Below are 25471 nucleotides of genomic sequence, written 5' to 3'. Positions count from 1 at the left end.
AACGATTATTTTAATAAAGGTCTGTATAAATTAGAATAGAAGAATTTTAAGAGTTTTAGACTTTTATTCTACAACCGAACCGTGTAATTAACGTACGACGGATAGTTTTGCGTTAATCATTGAACATTTGGCGACCGTGACAGGACAGGCTTTTTCCCCTGGAATAATTGTTTTCGATTGTTGTCTGCGGTAAAAAACGTGTACAGTTGGTTCAGGTGTACATTGACAATCATGGATCAATCCAAAAGGCATCGTAGAGTACTTCGTACCACCTTCACTAAATCGGCGAAAGAATTAGAAGACTTTCTATCGGCGCCGGAAGGAAAGGCACGTTTAATCTCTGTATCGCTGGGTATTTTGAAACAGAAATATGATGATTTAAGAAGAATTGACAGCGATATATACCAGTCCCTATTGGAAAGTGATGGAAGTGAAGCAGAATTGTTGGCAGAGATGGATGGTAGTGAAGTTTACATTAGGAAATTCACTGACTTGAACGCACAAGCCGAGGATTTGTTACAGAAGCCGCGAGGCGAACTAGATGAAGAGGTAAACTCCGTAGCCTCGGAAAGTAATGTAGGAGGCAGATCAGGTAGGCGCAAATTTAAGTTACCTACTCTAGAGCTTAAGAAGTTTGACGGGAGTATTAGAAATTGGTTGCCCTTCTGGTCCCACAACGATCCGGATATACATTTAAATGACAAAGTGGAATATCTGGTGCAAAGTACTTTGGTGGGTAGCAGGGCAAGGCAATTAGTTGATAGTTTTCCTGCCACTGGGGACAACTATGCTAAAATAGTGGACTGTTTAATTTCGAGATTCGGGCGGGACGATTTGCACATAGAAGTATACGTACGGGAGTTGCTAAAATTAGTGATCAATAATACTTCTTCGGACAATAAAGTAGATCTTTCTTTGTTGTACGATAATCTAGAAGCTCAATTACGCGCGTTACAAACTCTTGGTATAAAGTCCGATAAATATGCTGCAATGTTGTTTCCGTTAGTAGAGTCGTATTTACCGTCAGAACTATTAAGAGTTTGGCAGCGTATACCCGATGTAGGTGCTTCTGTACATGCGGATGGCGTTTCCACTAGGTATAGAAAACCGACTTAAAAATCTTATGGAGTTTTTGAAAAAGGAAGTTGATAATGAACAGCATATTTCTTTAGCGGTGGAAGGTTTTGATTTAAGTGGTGTGACTAAGAGAGATGTTAAACGACCTAGTCAAAAATCTCGCACAACAGTAGAAAATTTTCCTACCGCGATGGATCTGATAAATTCAGAAATAACATCCAAATGTCTTTTTTGCCAAAATTCACACGACAGTACCAACTGCTTTAAGGCTCAAAAGTTAAGCTACGAGCAAAGAAGAGAGATTTTGGTTCAAAAAGGGGCCTGCTTTCGTTGCTTAAAATTGGGTCATCAAGCTAGGAAATGCCGAGGACATTTGAGTTGTATAATCTGTTGTAAATCTCATGTACCTTTAATGTGTCCGGCGCTGTCAATTAATAAGACAAAACCGGAAAATTTAGAGCGAAAGCAGATTAAAGATGAAACGTCAACTAAAGTAGATCAAACGCTTGGGAACAATTTAAATACGGGTACCCAGGTTTTTTTGCAGACGCTGCTTGTAAAAATGACTCATTTGGGTAAAACGAGATACGGGCGTGCATTGATAGATACTGGTTCGTAGAAATCATATATTTTGAAAGCGACAGCTAAACTTTTGGGATATCAGTCAAAAAGAAAAATTAGACTCATTCATGGTCTGTTCGGTGGAAGTGAGTTAACACAAAATCATGATTGCTATGATGTTAAATTAAATCACGATAGTTACTTATAGTTGTACTTTCGAGGCTCTAGACCAGAATGTTATTTGCAATAGTGTATCTTCTATATTTGATGGTCCTTGGATGGAAGAGCTGCGTAAATTAAATATTAAAATATCAGACGCGTGTGATTCTAATCCCATAGAATTGTTGATAGGATCTGATATCGCGGGTAAACTTTACACCGGGAAAAGACATATTTTGAACTGTGGCCTGGTAGCAGTAGAGACCCTACTAGGGTGGACTTTAATGGGAAAAGTACCAATCGAAAAGCCTAACACTTTCTCTATGACCTTCTCTCTCTCTCTTTGTCAATAATGCATCTATTACTAACCTCTGGGAGCTCGATGTACTAGGGATCAATGATCCAATAGAAAGGAAAACTAGCGATGAAACAGCATTAGCGGCAAAAGAACTTTTTCTGGAGACTATTTCTGTTGACACAGATGGACGTTATGAAGTCAGGTTGCCATGGTTAGAGGGACATCCAGCGCTGCCTAGCAATTATTACATGGCGAAGAGGAGATTGGATAACACAATGAAGAAAATCATTAAGGATGGTTATTTCGAGGCGTATGATCAAGTATTTAAAGACTGGCTAACTGACAACATTATTGAAGAGGTGTTAGAGGATCAAGTGAACAAGTCGGCCCATTATCTACGGCCAGTGATTAAACCTAACAGCACAACGACAAAGATACGACCGGTTTTCGATGCGTCCGCCAGAGAAAAGGATAACCCTTCATTAAACCAATGTCTAGAAAAGGGGGTTAATTTAATTGAACTAATTCCGGCTATTTTGTTAAGGTTTAGACAGCAAAGACTTGGTGTAATTTCCGACATCAGTAAAGCTTTTCTACAGATCAGTATACATTCGGAGGACAGAGATTTTCTTAGATTCTTATGGTGTGATAAGGAGAACAACCTCAAAGTGTTTCGTCATCGACGGGTGGTGTTTGGAATTACTAGTAGTCCTTTCTTGTTGGGAGCTTCGTTAGAATATCATCAAAATTTGTGAAGGAATATGACTCGAAATACGCTTTTGCCAAAGAAACTGCTAAGAAATTATCAAACAGCTTTTACGTAGATAACTGCGTTACTAGTGTTTCTAATGAGAGAGAATTGGAAACCTTTATCAAAGAAGCCATTATTATAATGGCGGAGGGCAAATTCGATCTCAGAGGGTGGGAGTATACTCACCAAGTCCAGGAGGATGTCTCTAACGCTTACGCGGTGGTTCTGGGTGTAGAGTGGGACAAGTTTAATGATACTTTATCTATAAACCACGGTGACGAAGACATCAAATCGCTCTTAAGCAAACCGGTAACTAGAAGATTGATGCTGTCACAAGCACAACGGGTGTTTGATCCTATAGGTTATAGTTGTCCAGTTACATTGCTCCCGAAGTTGTGGTTACAGAAAACATGGGAAAAACAAATGAGGTGGGACGATAAAGTTGACGATGAACTGGAAACTCGTTTTCGTATCTGGGTACAAGAACTTTCTTATTTATACGCCATAAAGATTCCTAGGTGGATATACGCTGGTACTGAGGAGGCAGAACATTGGACGCTTCATACATTTTGCGATGCCAGCAAGGAAGCTTTCTCTGCTGTAGTATTTTTGAGAGGAATTCGGATGTGTGTTTGTATGTACATCTCTTAGCGGCTAAGTCAAGGGTAGCTCCATTAAAAAATTTGTCGATACCTCGTCTGGAGTTGATGGCCGCAGTAATTGGTGTTAGATTATATACTACTGTCAAGGAAAGCTTACACATGGAGATGGAACCTTTTTTCTGGAGTGACTCGACAACCGTATTGTCATGGGTGAGGAGACCCGAAGAGTGGTCTACATTTGTCTGGAACCGCGTGTCAGAAATACGAAAATTGTCTTGCAGTGAAAACTGGCACCACGTCCCTGGTAAATTGAATCCTGCTGACCTTCCTTCACGAGGTTGTTCAGCCAAACAGTTACTTGAGTCAAAATGGTGGGAGGGACCACAATGGCTTTATCAAGATGTATCTATTGATCCTCAATCAGACCTAGATTACAATGAACAGGAGATCAATCAAGAGAGGAAGAAAAAATTGGTTACGACACTGATTAATGACGAGCAACCAAAGATGTCATCAAGTGATTGGCATTTCGATTATATTTCTCATTATCAAAAAACCCTCCGTATGTGTGCATGGATATTACGATGCATTTACAATTTAAGAAATAAAGATCGACTCAAAGGTAACTTGAGTTCTGAGGAAATTGAACGAGCCGAAATATTTGTCCTCCGAGTTGTGCAAAAGGAGTCTTTTTCCAATAATAACGATAAGAGACTATGTGGCATGGACATTTATAAAGACAAAAACGATCTAATTCGGTTGAAATCACGAATTAGTAATCGAAGCGATTGTAAAAATTTTCTATTTCCCATAGTTTTGCCAGCAAGGCATTTTTTGGTTAATCAGCTTATATTCCAAGAGCATTTAAGATCATGTCATAATGGAGGACAGGGACTTATGAGTCAGTTACGTCAAAGGTATTGGATTCTAGGAGGACGACGAACTATAAAATCAGCAATTTCACGTTGTGTAGTGTGCAGGAGACAAAATGCCAAACCTTTTGTTGTGAGGACACCTCCTTTGCCAGTTGATCGTGTTCGGGATGCTAACGCGTTTGAAGTAACGGGTGTGGACTTAGCGGGGCCTTTATATCTGAAAACTGGAGAAAAGGTTTGGGTATGCCTCTTCACGTGTGCCGTATATCGTGCTGTACATCTTGAAATTTGTACTGCATTATCGGTGGTTAGTTTCATGCAGGCTTTAAGACGGTTTATTGCCCGACGGGGTCGTCCGAAGACTATATATAGTGACAATGGGACTAATTTTGTAGGCACTGAAAATGCTTTTTCGCGAGTAAACTTTGAAGAAATCGCCAAGAGCAGTGGTATTGAACGTATTCAATGGCGATTCAACCCACCTACGGCAGCGTGGTGGGGAGGTTTTTGGGAAAGACTTGTGGGAGTTTTAAAGCAGTTATTACGCAAAGTGTTGGGACGTTCTTCACTGGACTATGAAAGTTTAATGACAGTAATGTGTGATTGTGAAGCCGTGATCAATTCAAGGCCACTTATTTGTTCTGATGATGCAAAAGACTTAGTACCTTTAACGCCCATGATGTTCCTTAGAGATCAAGTAGAGAGTGGAGTTTCAGACTGTGATGCGGTTGATCAAAAGACTCTATCTAGGAAAGTTGTGTATCGGCAAAAATTGGTTGCTGATCTTCGACGAAGATTCCGCAATGAGTACTTAGGGCAGTTAAAATTATGGTTCAAGGGGCGATGTAACCGACAAGTTAGAGTGGGGGATATCGTGTTGGTTGGTAATGATAAAGACAAGCGAGTTAACTGGCCGCTTGGTCGAGTGGTAACCCTTCTTCCAGGAAAGGATGGCAATAAGCGACTTGTGAGAGTTATTACCGAAAGGGGACAACTTCTGAGACCTGTACAACGTTTGTACCCTCTGGAGTGCGCCGTCGATTTTACTCTAAATGAGGATAGAACGAATAACGACTCAGATATTTCTTCTCGAAGTCAGTGTGAAAATATTGAAGTGCCTGTTTTTGAAAGTGTAATTGAGGACGATGACGCGAAAACGGGAGTGTCAAAAAGCAGAGTACCCGAAACGTATAAAAGTGATATACGTTACGTTACGCGGAGTGGACGGAAGATTAAAACACCTTCAAAATATTCAGAGTTTTATAGGATTTAAATTAACTCCTTTTCATATGTTAACTTTTATTTTCTGATTGTTTGTTCACGGTATCTCTGATTTCTTATGAGCCACATTTTTGTTAAAAGTTTGCCTCAGGTGGGAGGATGTCAGAGACACCTACTAGAATTAATTAATATTTGATTAGAGATGAGATGGCATTGATAAATAAAGTTTTTGACGTGACAGAAACGATTATTTTAATAAAGGTCTGTATAAATTACAATAGAAGAATTTTAAGAGTTTTAGACTTTGATTCTACAACCGAACCGTGTAATTAACGTACGACGGATAGTTTTGCGTTAATCATTGAACATAGGGACTTGGTGTACACATACACGTTTTCAAACCGCAAACCATTCGGATGTTCTAATAACGCTATCATAACATTAGTTTTTCCACATCCTGAAGGACCTACTATTAATCCTCTTCTACATCCCCCCTGCAACAGGTCACTATGTTTTGGATATTGCGTTTCTGTAGAATATGAATCGTAGTTTTTTATAGGTAATTGTATAAGTTGAGGCATAAAGCGGATTGTAGTCATTGTGATACTGAGAGGTTGTTGTCTTGCTCACCACGTATATATACGAGGCTATATAATTGGGAGAAGTGTGTGTGCGATTCGCATATTAAATAAACTCCTTGCAGGAGCAACACCTATCCATGAAGGTTTATTCTCAGAAAATTCATAAAGCTAACCGAAAGGGTAAAGGAGTCCTTAATACTCTTATAAATAAATTACCTGTCGAGTTACATTTGCCCGGATATCGATATTGTGGTCCAGGAACACGGTTACAGAAGCGCCTGGCACGTGGTGACACAGGAGTCAACCCTTTAGACGAAGCTTGTAAGGAACATGATATTGCATACTCAAAGTCTACAGAGTTAAGTGACCGTCATAAGGCGGACAAGGTACTACAACAGAAAGCGTGGACTAGATTTCGCTCCAAAGACGCCAGTTTTGGTGAAAAGGCAGCCGCTCTTACTGTCGCAGGTGCAATGAAGGGAAAGAGAACATTCGGAATGGGTGCAAAGGAAAAGAGAAAACGGAACGCTCCTATTACTTTCAATAACGCTATCAAATTAGCCAGAAAACGTATAGGTGGTAAAATACATTCCAATTTACAAACAACCGTCCGAAGGGCTCTCGGTGCATTGAAGAAAAAGAAAATACGTTACGTTACGTTACGTTAAATTACTGTTGTCGTTATTGCTACTGCTTTCTCTAGGTGGATCAATTTTACAACGTTTGGTCCTTGTCACCCCAGAACAAGATGGTTTTTCTACATTGGTACTGCTTTCACTAGGTGAATCAATTTTACAACGTTTGGTCTTTCTCACCCCAGAACAAGATGGTTTTTCTTCATCGTGTGGATGCAAATTACGAAGGAGACAATGGTGACGTTTATGACGTAATAATGCATCAGTTCGTGAAAAAATTTTATCGCATGCTGTGCAGGTAATCATTTCGCCACTGTAATATGATGTACTATGCAACCTTTTATATAAGCACCTGCTTTTATACAAGTTCAATGTATATAAGGTTGTATAACACGGAAAGAAGAAGATGAACAAAAGAGCTATGTTTCTGTCAATGCTTTTCGTTGTCAAAATAAATAATAGTATATTATATACCGCGGGACTGAAGTAGTACTTTTAATCCCGAAGGTAAAGTTTATGGCCCGACCGAAGGGAGGGCCATAATTTACCTGAGGGATTAAGACCACTACTTCAGTCGCAAGGTATATACGATATTTTTCGTACTTCCGAAACTGAAACACTTAATATGTATGGAGTTAGAGAACGCGTTCTTTCAAAAAATCGCTGATTAACCAGTTACCATAGGAACGTTGCGTTGGTACGACACTGTGGCTATGGTAGCAAAAATAATTTGGAAACTGTCATTACTAGTGTCATAATTTTGGTGGTGGGTGACAAAGGTGTATTTGATATTGATAAAAAGCAGCCAAAGTAGGTACCACCGAAATCCAAAAAACTATATGAGCAGCAGTACGATGCGTTTAAGAAGTAGTGCCGCATACGAAATGTGGACCAACCTACTGAAATTGCCTTGTTAGTAATTTCATCCTTCCGGGATTTTCGTCAAAATTTAATCCCGGCGGGACAAAAAGTGACACTTCAGTACTTGTCATAATGGAGTGAAGTTGTCACTTTAGTCTCGGAAGTACGAAAAATAAAATTTAGATGTCAAACGGTTTTCGCATTGTTCAACGACGGGACGGGAACCCAACATAGAATCGTCGTCAGGAAAAAAAGGAAAGAGGGATAGGTGTAAATGAGGAAAGTGGAACGAATCTAATATTTATTCAAACGAAACAGTAAATTTAAATGGTTCATGTTTACGTTATTTTTTAAAGCAAATTTAAAATTTTGATTATAATTTGTATTTCTGAATAACTTATGTGCTAGTGCACTGTTCATTTTTCCGATTCGTGATACCCTAGAATTCAGATGCCAATAGGCATCTGAACGTGGGTGTTTTCCTAAACGGGCATTATTGGCATAAATATAGTCACATCCGAGCTGATATAAACGACGTATGGCGTTTTCTATATTTGGAGTAGCCATGGGGAGTAGTGGTGCAATATATTTCACGGCATCATCCTCGGAATAAGGTGGGGAAGGAAAATCCATTACAGAAGAGGATTGCATTGTAGCATTCAATGAAGGAGTGGTCGACCACTCTTCATTGAATGCGACAATACAATTCTCATCAAGAATAAATGATTGCACTTCCTCAGAGGTAATAGATACGGACGGTATTGTTGTTTTAGATGATGCATGCTGTGTACATGCATCATTTGCGACAACTATACAGTCCGCCTCAGACACTACTAAAGGCTCTGCTACATCACTTACCTCAGGGGGAGGAAAATCCATTACAGAAGAGGATTGCATTGTAGCATTCAATGAAGGAGTGATCGACCACTCTTAATTGAATGCAACAATACAATTCTCATCAAGAATAAATGATGGCACTTCCTCAGAGGTAATAGATACGGACGGTATTGTTATTTTAGATAACGATTGTGTGTGATAATGATTGTGTGCTTCAGATGATAGATGTTGTGTACATTTATCATCTGAGACAACAATACAGTCCGCATCAGACACTACTAAAGGCTCCGCAACATCACTTACCTCAACTATATTCTCTGTAGGTGTAATGCTACCAAAAATTTCTGTTAAATTAATGGGTTTTTCAGAAATTTTTGATGGTGATAGAGTCCTCTCAACTAACCATTCTAAGGTCTCCGGGAAGTCCTTAAAATCATCAGCAGAAGAACCATCCCGGGATAGAGGTAAAGGAACTGCTATTGGGTTACAACCTTCTTCAGCTACTTGTGTGCTCTGCCCCACGGACTCTCGTGCCAATAATGCACGTAAAATGGATGGACGTGCTGACCGAGCAGCGCGAACCACCACATTTTGAAGGATATTAATTTTTGTACAAATCGGGGCACTAGCAACCAATATTGCACCACTACTTTGCACTGTAACACAATCGGTAGAATCACCGCACATAGCGAAATTTGAAGCAACGTAAGACATAATTACCGGTATAAAGGTAAGAAATGGAATTGAAGTTTAAATGCAGGTGTTGGTATATATAGGAGTTTGTGTGCATGCATTAAACCGCATTCCGTAGAAGTGCAATGTCCACACGAAAGTTCATGTCCGCATGCATTAAACTGCATTCCGTACAAGTGTAATGTCCGCACGAAAGTTCAAAGTTAAATTTAGTGGGGTATTTGGATATATATAACGAAAGATAATGCTATGGTACATCGTAGTAGTTCGCGCCCGATTCTTACAGTGTGAAACTCGTTTACGACCAAGTTTGAGTACAATGGGTGATTTAATAAGTGCATGGGGGTTAAGTTTGAGTGAAAACGATTTAGATACATTAAGTGATCGACATAATATTGACTTTGAAGAGTTATTAGTGGCCTCCCACTTCTTCGATGCTATGCGAATGTCCTTTATGAATAATTGGACATTTAAGCTGCAAAGATTCACGGACTTTATGCAAGGTATTATACGGAAACGTGCGATGGAGCGTGTTACCCATTGCGATACGCTGTATAACCTGTGCATGAAGAAAATGTTACCCAGGCATTTGGAATGGGGCAACTTACCGGTCATTGTCCAAGCCGAGTTGAAGTGGAAACATGCTAAACTAGCGGACATTGATCTGGTTAAGTTTGAAGAGGAGGCCAAAGAGACTATAATAGAAATAATCGAAGAAATAGATAGCGATTTAGTTTTAAGTAAAACCCTTATAAGTAGTTTAGTAGATAGTTTAAATATAGTTAGGCATAATATTGATTTATTTAATAGCGATTATTTTAAGGATGTTAGCTTTAGATTATTTAGAATTACATAATACAACGTATTGGAATAGGGTTAGTTTATCAGAATCTTGTAGAGAATATTATAGTAGATATAGAGATGTAGTTAATAATTGGCTTTGTATGTATAACAAACAATTTTAACAAATGCTTGTTTTACATAATTTCCATTTAAGTTTCAATCCCCCTTTTTCATTGCACTGTCACGAAATAAGTATATCTATATTTTTTAAAGTATGAGCTCTGTATCTTAAAAAATAAATATATATGTTAAAAAGTACTTGTGTTTTATGTATCCTGGTGATGGGCGACTCGTTTAACTGTACTTGAGGAGTGGTAATCACATCGACCTTGAATCTGTGGTAATCTTGAAGTAACCATGACCTCGACCTTGAACGTGTGGTGACCTTTGGGGTGGTGGTGTAGCAGCTCTCCCCAACCTACCCTACTCCTATCTCGTGATCACGTCTCCATGCCAAATTTGATAATTATTTAAAATTCATGTTTCCTACATAATGAATTACTGGTACCTCCTGTTCATGCAAACTGTTCTCATAGGTTCATTTCTTTAGGAATATTAAAATTACTTCAAACAAAAGTAGGTATTATACAAATTCCTAAAAATAATCGATCGCTACTTAAACAAATTAAAAAATTAAAAATAACGTACGGTAATTGACGTGGATGAGATTCTTTTCAGGTTAATGGGCTTATCTCTCCCTGGAAAATACCGCTCCCTTTAGAAATATGGAAACAGATCGCTCCGTTATCAAACATGCCTCTACGTATTGCGAATCTGAGCAAACCGGCTTCACTTTCGTGAAAGTAATACTCGAGGTCGTGATTATGCAAAGGAATAAAATGCTAATGTTCCACTGTGTCGATAGCAATTTTCACCGATTAATTGTCAGTTTATTTACTCGCGGTTTGACTTTAAAAACGCTCCTACTGGCAAATTGTATCACTCGTAAATGAACGGCCTTGTTACACGTTAGGCTAAAACTATCGTCCCAACACAAAATTAAGCTTCACCGCACTTAAAACGGTTCGCGATGGTTTGCGAAAACCAACTTAGAACGAATCTTCAACGGTATAAAAATTCACGCACAGACAGTGTACGTAATCGTCTTCGAATCTAATTTTTAACGCACCCAAATAGTACGTTTCGACTCGTGAACTCACTCTCGCTATTTGAATCTCGACCGGTAGAAATACCGAAACGGGCATTCCTTTCTGCGAGGACCTATACAAGCGTAACCTTTTAAACGAATAGTAAACCTGCATTTTTGTCACGGCTTTAAACATGACGGAACGAAACTTTTAGGTCCCAAGAGGTCGTGGCAATCGCGCTCGGTCTCCGCAATACGTTTCTTGTTATCGCCAGGCACACTTACGATCACGTTCGCTATGAAGCGGTACATGTGAACATTCGTCAAATAATCAAATAATTAATTACTAATGTTACAAACAACCTTAGATGAAATGCAATTGGATTAATTTTAGATAAATAAATAAATAAAAAATAACGTATTCCTTTTAATACGGCAAAGATTGAGATTACAGTCGCCATACCATCTACATTATACACTACAAAGCTTTTCAACGCATATTATTACTACAGCGTTAAGGGTCTTCATACTCCCCATATACCGTAGTATGTGTTGTTGTTACATGAACATCCACATCTTGATTTGAATTAGTAAACGTTATAAGTTTCTCCGCCGTGTCCGTATCATCATTGAACAGGGCCAAATGTAAAGGTAGGTTACCCTGCCCGTTGACCGCCTTCGAATCGGCGCCATGGTCGAGCAACAGTTTTACCAAATGACTTTTTTTGCGAAGTATGGCCTCGTGAAGTGGCGTGTTTCCGTTACTGTTAACGAAGTTGACGTACGCGCCGTAATTTAGAAGGTGCTCCACCGCCTCCGCGTTCCCGCTCCAAATCGCCAAAAATAGTGGTGTGTTGCCGTCTAGGTTCTTGGAATCGACCGACGCGTAATTTTCAATTAGAAAAATGGTTACGTTGACATTATCAAACCAACATGCGATATGGAGCGGAGTATTGCCGTTCTTATCTTGCACGTTAAGATCAAAGCTTTTGTTCAAAATGAGCTCGAAGATGTTGCCGTAACCGTTCTTGGCCAATAAGTGCATTGCAGTGTCTCCATTGCTGTTTGCTACGCTTAGATCGGCGCTGTGGTCCAGCAATAGTTTCGTCATGGGCGCGTTGTTGCAAGAAATTGCTATGTGCAACGCGGTGTCCCCGTCCTTGTTTATCGTATCGATGGAGGCGCCACTGTCGATCAAGAACCTCATTACTTCCATGTTTTGGAGTTCCGGGGTTGCAGCTATCAGAAATGGATCGTTTCCGTCGTCGTTTTTAATGCTTACATCAGCACCATGTTCTAACAGCAGTTTTGTGGTGTTAACGCTATCGTAAAGCACTGCCAGGTGCAGCGGCGTATTTCCATCGGCGTTTGTTGCGGATATATTGGCTCCAAGTGATAACAGTAGTTGGGTTATGCGTTCATTTCCGTTTTGGGAAGAAATGTGTAGCGGAGTTTCACCGTGTTCGTTTTTCGTATCTAAGTAGGGTACATTACCTGAAATGAACATTACATTAAATGTAAAGATTCCAATTTTAATTTTAGCTAATACAAGCTTTTTACTGAGTAATGGGAATATGAAATAGAAGAGGAATCGCGAATAATTATTTAGCGTTATTCTTGCCATAGGCTATATTTACAAATTACAATCCCGAAATGTTGGATCAAGCAAATCCGCTATGTAACCTGGAAATTAATTTTATTTTACCCACGGCGAGCTCAGTAATAAGAATGTTTTTATACCCCTTACCTTTTATCTCCTCTTTAAATCTGAAAATCAAAACGTACTCTGGTTTAATTGAACTCGACTAAATACTAAATACGCATGTACAATGAATTGATTGTTTATATTAAGAGAAATAATGTCGATTCAATTCCATTTTCTTTTACAGGTTCCTGGTATGAATATATCGGTATCGTTCATCAAAATAACCAAAATTCTTTGTTTGGATACGATTATTATAAAAAAAATACAATTCAAATCTGATTCATGCAAATTATTTCCGTAGGTCGGTTCCTTTAGGAATATTATGATTACGATAAACAAAATTGCTATGCAAAGGATTCCTTACACGGTACAGCTGAACTTTTGGCGCTGGTAAGATCAGTGTCTTGTTGAATAGTACAAAGTTGTCCGTATGAATTGCGAATACAAGCAAAACTGTTTCAGGTTTTCGAAAATATGGATCGTGATCTAGTTCATGCTGAGGAATAAGAAACCAATTTCCTACTAGTTTGAATTTTGCCCATTTTTAAATGGGTTTTGCAGATTAAACGCACAAATTTTTACCGCATGCCCCTGATTACAGACTCTCTTTATAGTTCAGTGCATCTCTGAATGAAATCACTAAACTTGAAGATAGGAGTTCTTTATTTATAATGCGCTTATTTATTTAACACAGCCTGCGTTTTATTCCAAATGCGCGCCGTTATCCCTCTCATTTTCAGACATACTTTCGTTACATGTTAAGTATGAGTGGTTGTGGAACTAATGGGGGGAGTGGGGCACGAGAGAATTGCTGGTAACTAAGCTGGAAATTTACGTGGAAGCATTAGAGAAGAATAGTTCATAGCCCTCTGTGCCAGGGGTAAGCTACCTCAGCCAAACAAAATTCTACCACGGACAATCTGTCAGAGCGAAAAACGATCCCTAACGAGAGAAAATGAGACAGCTACATGGCGACCTGCAGGTTGAAAGAGAACACACATATACTCAGGTATGAACAAAAGGTGTGGCTCTTCTAACGGTTTGGGAGTGTTGTAACGATTCAAAATCTCAGTAGTCGTGTACGAATGTTTTTGAAGTGCAGCTGAGTTTTCATCTGTGCATTGATTTTGCTGAGTAAATGAGGTATTTATAGTGTTCTGTCAACAATCAGGAAGGATGGGATTGTTCTCATAAAAATGATATGAATAAAAAATACTACCCAAAGCAATTTTATGACTCATATTTTGGCCAGAGCTTATCCTGTTTAAAATGCTAGGGTAGTTTATCCCGACCTCAGAAGGCAGTAGGTATAGAGGATTTACTGTGTGAATTTTGAAATGACAATCTAAAATTGGTCACTGGCTTTTCGTCTAAAAGGATTTTTATACGTGGAAAAATTCGCATTGTATACTTAGCGGTCTGTTTTTATCATGTGATTGTGCATAGCTACGTGGATATCACGCAATTATTTTTAACGCGGTGTAAAGTAATTTAGACAGCACCGGGTGCGTAGCAATAGTAAAATACCAAATTAACTCGGCAATAAACCAACAATAATTAGATCGTAAAACAGTGCGCATTGCAAATAAGTTCTGTATTAAGTACAACAATATTTACAACTGAATTTCACCATAAATCGAAAACTTTCCATTTATTAATGGTCACCCAAAATTGCAACGTGTTGTGTTTCCTTTGTTTGCCATGAACCCAGTCTGCATGCGTCCTTAGCTAATATCTTGAAATTCGAGCCGGCCAGGCACATAGTATAAACGTGGAAGAATTCAAAGACGATAAGGTTCTGTGAGAACTATCGATAAAGAATTTGAGTCGCGTATTATTGATGAACGATTGATGATTTATATGTGTTTATTTAGAATTGACTGTTACAGGGTCTACTAAAATTAATTAATTATCTCGCCAGCAGGGCTAATTTTTTTAGTTGAGGTCGCTACTTTTGAAGCCGTAACGAGTACTGTAACGGGTGGTCGCTTTATCTGTTTTAAAAAATTAATTTTTAATTTTATTAAACATAGGAGAATTTACACATGTACCGCTTCGTAGCGAACGTGAACAAAAGAACTGTCTAGAGATATTTCGTTTTTATAAGAACGGAGCTAATAATAGGTATAATTATGGCATGCCAATAAGTTAAATCATATATGAGGACTACAGACGTATTCTGAGAACGCCCTTTCTCTGTAAATACATAGCATGTTCTAAGAATATTGAGAAGAAACGGATACCATTGTTTCAAGTTTATGTTCATAACATCCCAAATAGTATATGTACCTTATATACAAAGATTATTGAGAATAAACTCGGAATATTCTGTAAGTTTATTGTGAGAATATCCCAAGTGGTATAGGTATACGCGTATCATGTTCTAAAAATGTTCAGAAAAATAGAGAAAAATATTCTCTGAAGTTTATTCTCAGAGATATTCCCATTCGCATATCCCTAGTTAGTATACATATCTTACAAGGCACGTATATACCCTAGGCACGTTTAATGCATGTTCAAATATAGATACCTTTTTAGCGCATTTCCACAAAAATAAAAAAAAATGCCCTATTGTGGCCACTTTGTCCGTCCGTCCGTCCGTCCGCTCGTTTTGCGACGCTACTAGTTCTTTATCTTAAGAGCTATTGTTCTACTTTTTTCGCTATTTGGTTCGTTATGGTGTCGAGTCTTGTACCAAGGAAGGAATTTTTTCTGTACCGCTTACAAAAAAAGTTATTGTAAAAAAAACAAAAAACCGTTTTTTACATGTTCCATAATTTTACACTTTTGCCGTTTATTAACGATCCTAGAGATCGTTTATAATTTTGCATTGCTATCTGTCGCCTGCCGGTTGGTCTCTCCGTCTGTTCCTTTGTCTGTCTGTCCATCTATCTGTCCGTGTGAACGATAACTTTGTTTAGAAATGTTCGATCACTTTTACATCTCCGTTAGTTATGAACTGAATTGCATGAAATTCAATATGGGCATAGCCTTAGCCATATAATACGCAATGCCAAAAGTTGAGTCGAATCGATTCAAAATTCACAGTGTCCTTTTCGCATCTCGACCATTTATAAACCGAATTGCAAACTTTTTTTTATAAAAGTATTTGAATGAAATTTGATACATAGGCACTTGGAATAAAGGAAAATCAAACGCCAATTTCAAAATTTGGTTTTGCGCATGCACAGCGCCAACTTTTTTATTTATGGAAGAATTTAAACGAAATTAGATACATAGGCACTTGGAATAAAGGAAAATCAAATACCAGTTTCAAAATTTGGTTTTGCGCATGCGCAGTGCCAAGTTTTTTATTTATGGAAGAATTTAAATGAAATTTGATACATAGGCGCTTGGAACAAAGGAAAATCTAACATTAGTTTCAAAATTTAGGTTTGCGCATGCGCAGTTCCAACTTTCTTATTTAGAAAAGCATTGAAATGAAATTCTTCTCATAAACTGAAATTGAAGCAGCACGTCAACAATGGATTGCACATGTGCAACGCTATCTTTCATATTTGTGGCCGGATTTTTACGATTTTAACAGAAGTTGCATCTTACAACTGGGAAATGAATGCAAGTGGAAATGCGCTTTATGTAAATCATTTACGATTACTTTTTAACTTGTTGAATATTTCTGCACCTTTTTTATGAATTTTTTGCGTTTAAAGTCGCAAAACGGGAAAAATTGGAACGCAGAGTACGGTCAATACGGGGATTCTTTTACAAGCACGAAAACGTGTGCGACTGTTCCCTAAAATCATGACACAGCTCGCGCAACTCTTCGGTAAAAGCCCTTATAGGTATTAGTTAGATAAACATATTTAGCGCTAGTAGGTAGACAGAGTAGGTGCGGTACGGGGCGGGGAATAAGTGTTATCGCGTATTTTAGGCCTGAGTTATTTTAGTTAAATCTCGGAAACAGCGCTTTAAAATATTGGCTCTTTAAGCCGAATCAAATTTGGATTTTTAATGTGTCCGGTCTCAGATCTAACACACTTTTTGTAATGTGGCATATACAGATTTAACATTGGAAATGATAACGGTATAACGTCATACTATGTAAAACACAAATAACACTTATTCAGTGGGTCAGTTGCTATGTGTAAATAAATATAGCAAACGAGCTCCTGAGTATGGCTATAACATACCCAAAACCAAAAGTTGAACCTGGTGTTATATTTCATTTTATTCTAAGTGCCTATGCATCAAATTGCATTTAAATGTTTTCATAAATAAGGAAGTTGGCATTGCGCATGCGTAAAACAATATTTTGAAAACGTCGTTAGTTTCATTTAAATACCTTCGTAAATAAAAAAAGTTTGCAATTCGGTTCATAAATGGCCGAGGTACGACAAAGTAAGCACTGCAAATGTTGAATCGATTAGACTCAACTTTTGGGATTGCGTATTATATGGCTAAAGCTACCTAGATGACCATATTGAATTTTCATGCAATTCGGTTCGTAACTAACGGAGATGTCAAAAGGGCTTTCCTTATTTTTTGGCCTACATTGTCAATTCGCGAACTCCGATCTACAAATTTGATAAAGAATCCACCTGCAAAATTTCATCGTAATCGGTCCATCCGTTCTCTTGGACGGACAGCCACAGCAACTACACTACTCATTTACTTTCACGAACTGTAGCTGTCGCATTTCAAATGTGCTCCTCCCCACCCTAGCCTTTTAACATTCGAGCGTTTCATATAAACTTGGAAACTAGGCTCCGCATGGGTGTTTTCAACACTAAAATTCAGGCACTTTAGCATGATATTTCTGTTTTCCTCCCGCTATTAAAGCTGACCCTAGGATGTAAGATTACTCTAGAATACACAAATACAAGAAACGTCTCAGTCCCTTAGGGACTCTAACGGATTCAAAAATCAAGGTAGGTAATAACAGATCAAATAAGGAATTTTTATTTAAAAAGAAGAAGCACTGATTTTGGGACCTTAGTTTACTATAGGGTTGTTTTGTGTTTACCTCCTATCCCCCCAATAGCTCCCCCCCCCTACGAATAATTACCCCAAATCAGCGTTTTTAATTCTCTGTCAAAACATTACTGCAGCCTTTAGATAAGATAGATATAAACAAACATACAAATAAATACGAACTTTGATTGAGTCTAAGAGATTGTTACGTTGTTACATTACGTTTGTAAACTGGAGAAGCACGCCATGTTGGTTTTGATAATACTTAGTCTTCTTGCATCAAGGTTTCCATCGGGAGAAGGATATGAAGGTTAGTTGCGTCTAAACTCATCATCTACTACTTTTCCTGGTTGCTTTTGTTAGATGTTGTTTCAGATAATGGCTTTATTATAAGTAGTTGCTATACTACAACGAACAATTATATCAACTTAAGAGATAATTCTGGCAACACACCACTTCACCTGGCAGTGCGTAGGGGGGCATTCCAATTGGTAGAATCGCTTTTAAGGATAGGCGCCGATGTTAATTGTACAGATTACCAAGGTAATACTCCACTGCATTTGGCAGTGGGGCGTGTTAGTGCTGACAAGAAGATAATTGTTCAAATGCTTCTGGCACATGAGGCAAGTGTGGAAGTTCCAAACAAATATGGCGAGACCCCCCTGATTATAGCAATAAAAAACAGTAACACTGATGTGGTGGAAGGGTTGATCAACGGTGCGAACGTAAATTGTAAAGATGCCTCGGGTTCTATGCCGCTTCATTACGTCGTTGAACAAGGTAATGAGGATCTGACGAGACTGTGTATCAAATTTGGGGCGAACGTTAACATGCCAAACAGAGATGGCAACACCCCTCTTCATTTATCTGTGTTAAAAAAAAGAATTAATATGGCGAGAATACTGATTGAACACGGCGCAATCGTAAATGAGATAAACTCATCTGGATACACGCCATTGCTTGGGGCATTCCACATTCGACAATTAGGTCGGCTATATTCCGATCCAGAGATGATTCAACTTCTCTTACAAAACGGAGCCGACCCAAATGTAGGAGACTTTGATTATCCGATTCACGTGGCGGTAAAGCGTTCAATGGAAGGTACTGTAAAACTACTGCTAAAATATGGAGCTGATGTGAAAGTTCAAAATCGCGAGGGCAAGTTGCCAATACATATTGCTATCGGTAACTTGAAAATTGCGCAACCTCCTTACTCCAGAGATACACTCAGAAGAATCTTCTACTAAATATCCGAACTAGCAGGTAGAAAGTGTTTAGCTGTATTCAAATAATAACTGGACGTGAACCGACTTATTCTAAAACTCCAATAAATAGGATGTTGCACAATAAATTGTTATATAATAAATAAGTACGCGCGTTCACTATTTAACCAATCCTAGCCTTGTCCAAACCAAAAAAGGTACATCAACGATACTGCAGCAAATTATCAATTGCACATAACACACTGAATTAATGTTGCTGAAGGAGTCGATCCATTAATTAACCCTACAAATTTTAATACTGAAACTGCAATAAGTTTTTGGAATAAAAGGGAATTGAACCTACCTTCTTGAAACAAAATTTTGACTTTCAGTAAACTCCAGAAAAAATTACGGGTATCCCGCAATAAAACAATTTACGGTGACTGAAAATTCCTCATTTTTGTTCCTTCTCTGAAATGTGACTTCAAAATTGGTTTGGTGTACTTGAATTGCTATTGACGAAAAATTAAATAAAAAATGCGATTCCAAATTGCATATCTCTTTGACAGGTTTTCTATTTATGATTTTCTCAATAATATGAGCAACATTATATTGATTTTAGTAGTCTCGGTCTTTATGAATTACCCCTCACTGAATATTGAATATTAATAAGAAAATTCAGCACGGCATAGTTGACCTAAAAGAATTAGAAGAAAGAACCCACTAAATTGGTTTTCTTTTATTGAAATCCAAGCAAAGAAGATGTGATTTTATTTTGACTACCAAATCCAATTTCAGTAGGTTTTTTTTAGCTTGAGCTGGGTGGCCATTGCGATCACCGTTTTTTGGACGTCAAAATTTCATCAACTGTCGACATTTTAAGCAACTTTTAAAGAATAATTTTTTTCCGTCTGTATGTATGTACGTACGTACGTCCGAGAAAGTTGGCACTGCGCATGCGCAAAACCAAATTTTGAAACTGGCATTAAATTTGCTTTTATTCCAAGTAGTTATGTATCAAATTTCATTTAAATCCCTCCATAAATAAGAAAGTTGGCACTGCGCATGCGCAAAACCAAATTTTCAAATTGGCGTTAAATTTGCTTTTATTTTAAGTGGCTATGTATAAAATTTCATTTAAATACTTTTATAATTAAAAAAGTTTGCAATTCGGTTTATAAATGGTCGAGATGCGAAAAGGGCACTGTGAATGTTGAATCGATTCGACTAAACTTTTGGCATTGCGTATTATATGGCTAAAGCTATGCCCATATTGAATTTCATGCAATTCAGTTCATAACTAACGGAGATGTCAAAGCGAACGGACATTTCTAAACAAAGTTATCGTTCACACGGACAGATAGAGGGACCGACAGACAAAGGAACAGACGGACAGACCAACAGGCAGACGACAGACAGCAATGCAAAATTATAAACGATCTGTAGGATCGTTAATAAACGGCAAAAGTGTAAAATTATGGAACATGTAAAAATCGGTTTTTTGTTTTTCTTACAATAACTTTTTGTAAGCGGTACAGAAAAAATTCCTTCCTTGGTGCAAGACTCGACACCATAACGAACCAAATAGCGAAAAAAGTAGAACAATAGCTCTTAAGATAAAAAACTAGTAGCGTCTCAAAACGAGCGGACGGACGGACGGACAAAGTGGCCACAATAGCGCATTTTTTTTTATTTTGAAATGCGCTAAAAACGAGTAAATTTCTCTAAAAATTAAATAGTTATTTGTTTGTAGTTCAAACAACAGATATTATTATACTTTGTTTGAATAACACTCATAAATAATATAAAAAATGTTATTAATTAACTCAATCTGAGCAAATGATGACACTTTTCTGTAAAAAGTAAAATATAATTTTGGTTGGGGTATTTATTTATTTTTTTTTTTGCTTTATTTTTGAGTGGGCGGAGTTTCAGCCAAGGGTGCTCTACCAACCCAACCCACTCTATACATTTATAAATATCCATATCCAAACCCGGATTCGAACCAGGGACCCTTAGCACCACAGTTCAACTTTAACTGAACTGCCCCACACGGAGCGGCGGTATTAAATGATTTTAATTGGTTGGCGGCAGAACTGAGTCGAGCGTTCTCAAAAATCGCTAGGATCGAGCTGTTTTGCAAAGTGAAACCGCTTGCGAGTTTCAAGCACTCCTAAATGTGCTCGAGCGGTTTATCGCGAGCGCTCGGGAAAAGTGCTCGTGAACGGAGAAAACGCTCAAGAGCCGAAAAAGCTCATGGGCAGAACAAAGCGCTCAAGCGGTGAGCACTTTAAGAAAACGCTCAATTATCGAGCACCAAGCAGCCAACCGTTGTGAAAACCCTTGGAGCGTTTTTTTCAAGCCAAACTCTCGCGAGCAATACTCAGCTCTGGTTAGCGGGCGGAGTGGAGGGGGAAGGAGGCTGCGATTTCGAGGGGCCCGTAGGCGCAAAATATGTAGATCCGGCCCTGTGTATAACCTGTAAAATTTCTGTGGAATGCAATTCCCAAAATGCTTCCGAAGAGGAAGAGGAAAGAGAATAGAAAGAGATAAAAAAGACAAAAAAAGTACTTGGAGAAATTTTCAAAAAAAATGTCCACTTTAGAAAAATTTTGCAAGTACATTTTTGCCCGTTTTTTAAAGCTCTTTCCAGTCATGTATAGTAAAGATATGGTTTTCATTAAAAAATTTCGAGTTTTTGACCAGAAACCGATAACTTTGAAAGCTTATTCGTATTATTTTCGAATCACATTTCAAAATCAGACGAATAACATTTGCTAGCGTGAGCTTTTAGCCTTTTTATTCGTAAAGAACATTTTGCTAAGTTGTCAGATAACAGTGATATGGCTAATTTACGCAACCTCTGAAAGGTCAAAAATGTCAAATAACTTCGAAACCATGTCAGTTAGACATAGCATCATATTAACAAAGTCATACTGATTTGTTAGATTAGAAAAGATAGTGTCATTTGAAATAAGAAATATTTTTAAATAATTCCTTTTGATCGATTATTCAAAAAAGGTAATGGATCCCGAATCGAAATTCCAAACCGTTCCTGAGATGGTACACTTAAAACACCACCCTATATAACAAGACTCCTTTTTACTCGAAATGACAAGGAACACATCCATCCTACGCTGATGGTTGTGACTAAAAATGAGATGCTTAATTTTACCCCACCAACGAAGGCCCCCTTCGGAAACATGCCGAGCGAACTGCGTACTAAACGGGTCAGTTATTGGACCGGACGACCACCGCTGACCAAGAAGAAGAGGATATGTGAATAATATTACTTCTCACTTCAATTAAAATTTAATTATGTCGTGTAAACAAATAATCATATGAATTTGCTAAATTAAAGCTCATGAAAAAACTGACACCCCGTTTATTCGGCGCTGTGATTGAACACAATCATGGCGGTATTTCGACAACATTTAAATCAGATGGAATACCTTGTGATTTTGTATTAGTATCGGAGGTGTGATCGGAAGAAAACAAAAAAATTGTAGGTGCATCCACTTGTGAAACAGCTGCCTGATGTAGGAGCTTTTCGATTGTAATGAGATAGTTACTACAAGATTCACCCCCCTCACGCCACGCCAACAGAATCAAGAGTCGAAAAAACGATGTAAATTATGACGGGACACCCTGTATATGACTATTTCAATTTTTTAAAGCAAATCGGGGGGATTATTTACGAATAAGCACAGAGCTGGTTTATTTCATTTGAGTTTGTATTAATCTAGTGTTATTTTTTCTTTCAGATCTGCTTGTAACTGCGTATTGTTCTTATAAGTCTGTTTAGTTAATTTATAAAATGTGAAATTGCGTGTTACAATGTAAGAAGCATCTGGTCAATTTGCGTACATTATAAAAGGTTTTATCTCGTCTATTGCGATATGGATTTTTGATATCAGGCGAACGTTAATTATTCAACAGAAATGCGCACCTGGCGGAGATAAAATAATGCACGCGCCTCGAGAGAAAGGAATGGTGACCTGTTTCTTCGAAGTTGGCGTTATCAGGGCTGATTGTAATTGGTGCATTTTTTTCTAAATATTGAAAGACGTTTTTTGTTCGGTGGAGGTGACGGTTCGTTTAAATACTGTAAACAAAAAAAATATGGCTGGTAGCTAGCTGGTTTGCGACGGTTGGTGGACGTCTCTTTACGTTATCTATTCGGGCTATCCACCCAATTTGATTGATTGTAGACAAAGTTCGTCATTTTCATAATATTTCTGTGAGAAGTTTCTTATCAAAGCGAAAAGTTAAGTACCGTTCGCATAGCCACCGATAATTTTTGTCATCGTATTCAACACTTCGTATATTATCAAGTTCGTGCTAAAGAAAAATGAAGTTCTGAAGCTGTCTGCGTTTGTGCTGAGTTAAGTGTGTTTGAATATCGCAATCACTCACGGCCAAATTTTAGGATTACTAAAAAAGAAAAAACTGGAAGATTTTCTTATATTTTAATTATCGACTGTCTGCGTACGGAGTACTATGCAAAAACTAACAAACGGGCACGAGATTTTATGAGACCTTTAAGACAACTTTCAGAATGCCAAAATAAAGATTTACACAAGGTTATAGCTTATTATCACTCATTCCGAGGTTGAGCCCACAATTTTAAGATTTAACCATTGAATAAGCGCTCTTACTCAATGGTTTAACCATCCAATGAGGATAGGTTTGGTACAGAGGTGTGCTGGAAATATCCGAAGTGTTTCTTGAATGATTTGCATTATATTTAGAGATATGTAGGTTTCAATGTAAGATACGAAGAGTCAAAGGATTGAAGGGATCCTAGGGTCTAAGGTAGTCAGCAAACCTAGAAGTTCTTAAAGTTTTAACAGATCCAACGCATTACAAAGATTAAAGGGATCTAGGAGATGTATGGCTTCAGCAATGACTGTATAGGATACTAATGCACGTAAAGGATCTGAAGTATCTGATGGCTTCTGCTGTGTTCTGAGGGTACTCCCGCGTTCTGAGGAATCAAAAAGATCTGAAGGAAGCGAATAATCTGATACAGTCTATAGGATCAAGGTGATCTCAAGGATTCGATATATTTGAGGGATTCTAGTAGGTTTGAAAATTCTGGAGGGTCTGAGGGAGCAGAATTATTTGATCAGACTAAGGGATCTGCGATATTTGAGGAATCTGAAGGATCCGCGGAAGTGAGGATCTGAACGATCTAAAAGAAGTCAGAGATCTGACGCATCTGATGGGTTCTGAAAGATCCGAGGAATCAGAAGGATCTAATGTACTACCTATCTGACGGATATGTCAGATTTATGCGATCTTAGGAATTTGAAGCGCATCTGTGGGATCGGTATCTATGTAGGATCTAAAAATTTCGTTTAACTGTTTGCTGAAGAACATTCATAAAATTGTTTGTTTGTTAAATCCACAATAACTTAAAGTAAATTACCCAAAGACACAGCCAAAAAGCGACCACAGGTAGGCGTTTAAAAATTCCATTATCAGAAATGAGAAGTTTAATTTCTCAAATTTCCTTTGATGATGATTAAAAAAAACTAGAAACAACCACAAACGACTGCTCAAAAAATGAACAGCTTCCTTGAAAGTTGTTGCACATACGGAACGTTTCTCTTGGACATTGCCACCAATGTAATGAACTATGATATCACTATCTCGAGAATATCAGCCCATCAACGATAAAAATTTTGTTAATCGCCCCACCAGTTTTAGAGCGTTTGACCTTTTATCTCTATTATCTGCTATTTTTGATAAGCAGGCCATGGGAATACGTTACGTTGATCAAACGGTTTAAGAAAACATTGGACCAAATGCAAATACGAATGACAAAAATCGAAGGTGCTAATCGTAACATGTTAAAAAAATTTGATCTTACCACTCGTTGGATAGGCGAATTGGCAACAGTGGGTTAACCAAAAAATGATCGCTTGTAAAAATCTGCTCTTTGAAATGTTCATATTGCACTACAAGTAATCGTCGAATCAGTTTCTTGCTTTTTTCGAACAATAAAAAATTATGTACTGGAAATATCTTTGAGTGAGTAGGTCATGACTTCCTGTGGAGATTGAACATACATCACGAGCGTCTGTAGATAAAAATAGATACAAAATAGCACAATATGAACTTTGATTCATTTATACGGTGGCGCCTAATGGTTTTTATAACTCCCAGTACGAATTGTACACCTGAGAATGATAGCAGACCTTTTAGGAGTAATTTTTCAAGACTTATATAAACGAAATAGTCCACTGGGCGAAATGGTACACCTACAGACCGATTGGGAAATCGCACTGCATATGGCTACTCTTCAGCGGTAGTCCAGTACGGTCCTCCAAAATTTCAAAATTGTTTTTTGTGGCGATTTCGGTCGGCGCTTCGGCCCGTGAACTGTGGTTGAGTGTGGCATGGGCAGGTTGTTTCTCATTTCCAAGAGATTGAGGCCAATTGCTTGTTTTTATTTGTTTAGTTAATTTTGAAAATATTAGAAGTTATGTTGTAAAAGCTAACAGACTGCCACTTCAGAAAATAATTAATTCTACTCTACGAGTGAA

At 38.0% G+C, this 25471-nt stretch overlaps 3 protein-coding genes across 4 annotated transcripts; 2 read left to right on the top strand and 1 right to left on the bottom strand.

Moving 5' to 3' along the window:
- The first annotated feature begins 231 nt into the window (after positions 1-231).
- On the top strand, positions 232-2850 carry LOC116179472. The gene is made up of 2 exons (XM_031499266.1): positions 232-592; positions 2279-2850. Exons 1-2 carry the CDS (start codon positions 232-234, stop codon positions 2848-2850), a joined length of 933 nt encoding a protein of 310 aa, XP_031355126.1.
- An 8638-nt stretch (positions 2851-11488) lies between these two features.
- LOC116177829 (ankyrin repeat and protein kinase domain-containing protein 1-like) lies at positions 11489-24972 on the bottom strand. The gene is made up of 2 exons (XM_031496955.1): positions 24796-24972; positions 11489-12575 (listed from the first exon to the last, which is right to left on the bottom strand). Exons 1-2 carry the CDS (start codon positions 24875-24877, stop codon positions 11596-11598), a joined length of 1062 nt encoding a protein of 353 aa, XP_031352815.1. The 5' UTR covers positions 24878-24972; the 3' UTR covers positions 11489-11595.
- Positions 17901-19088, top strand: LOC116177831 (putative ankyrin repeat protein RF_0381). Of its 2 annotated transcripts, none has more exons than XM_031496958.1 (2): positions 17901-18028; positions 18082-19088. In XM_031496958.1, exons 1-2 carry the CDS (start codon positions 17965-17967, stop codon positions 18963-18965), a joined length of 948 nt encoding a protein of 315 aa, XP_031352818.1. In that variant the 5' UTR covers positions 17901-17964; the 3' UTR covers positions 18966-19088. The 2 variants fall into 2 exon arrangements, with proteins under 2 accessions (XP_031352818.1, XP_031352819.1); XM_031496959.1 differs by having other exon boundaries at positions 17912-18028; positions 18094-19088.
- Positions 24973-25471: the final 499 nt, after the last annotated feature.

Source organism: Photinus pyralis, unplaced genomic scaffold (genome assembly GCF_008802855.1).
Source record: "Photinus pyralis isolate 1611_PpyrPB1 unplaced genomic scaffold, Ppyr1.3 Ppyr1.4_LG8, whole genome shotgun sequence".
Taxonomy (NCBI): domain Eukaryota; kingdom Metazoa; phylum Arthropoda; class Insecta; order Coleoptera; family Lampyridae; genus Photinus; species Photinus pyralis.
The sequence above is the reverse complement of the archived record's forward strand: the minus strand, read 5'-3'. Positions and strand labels throughout refer to the sequence as shown.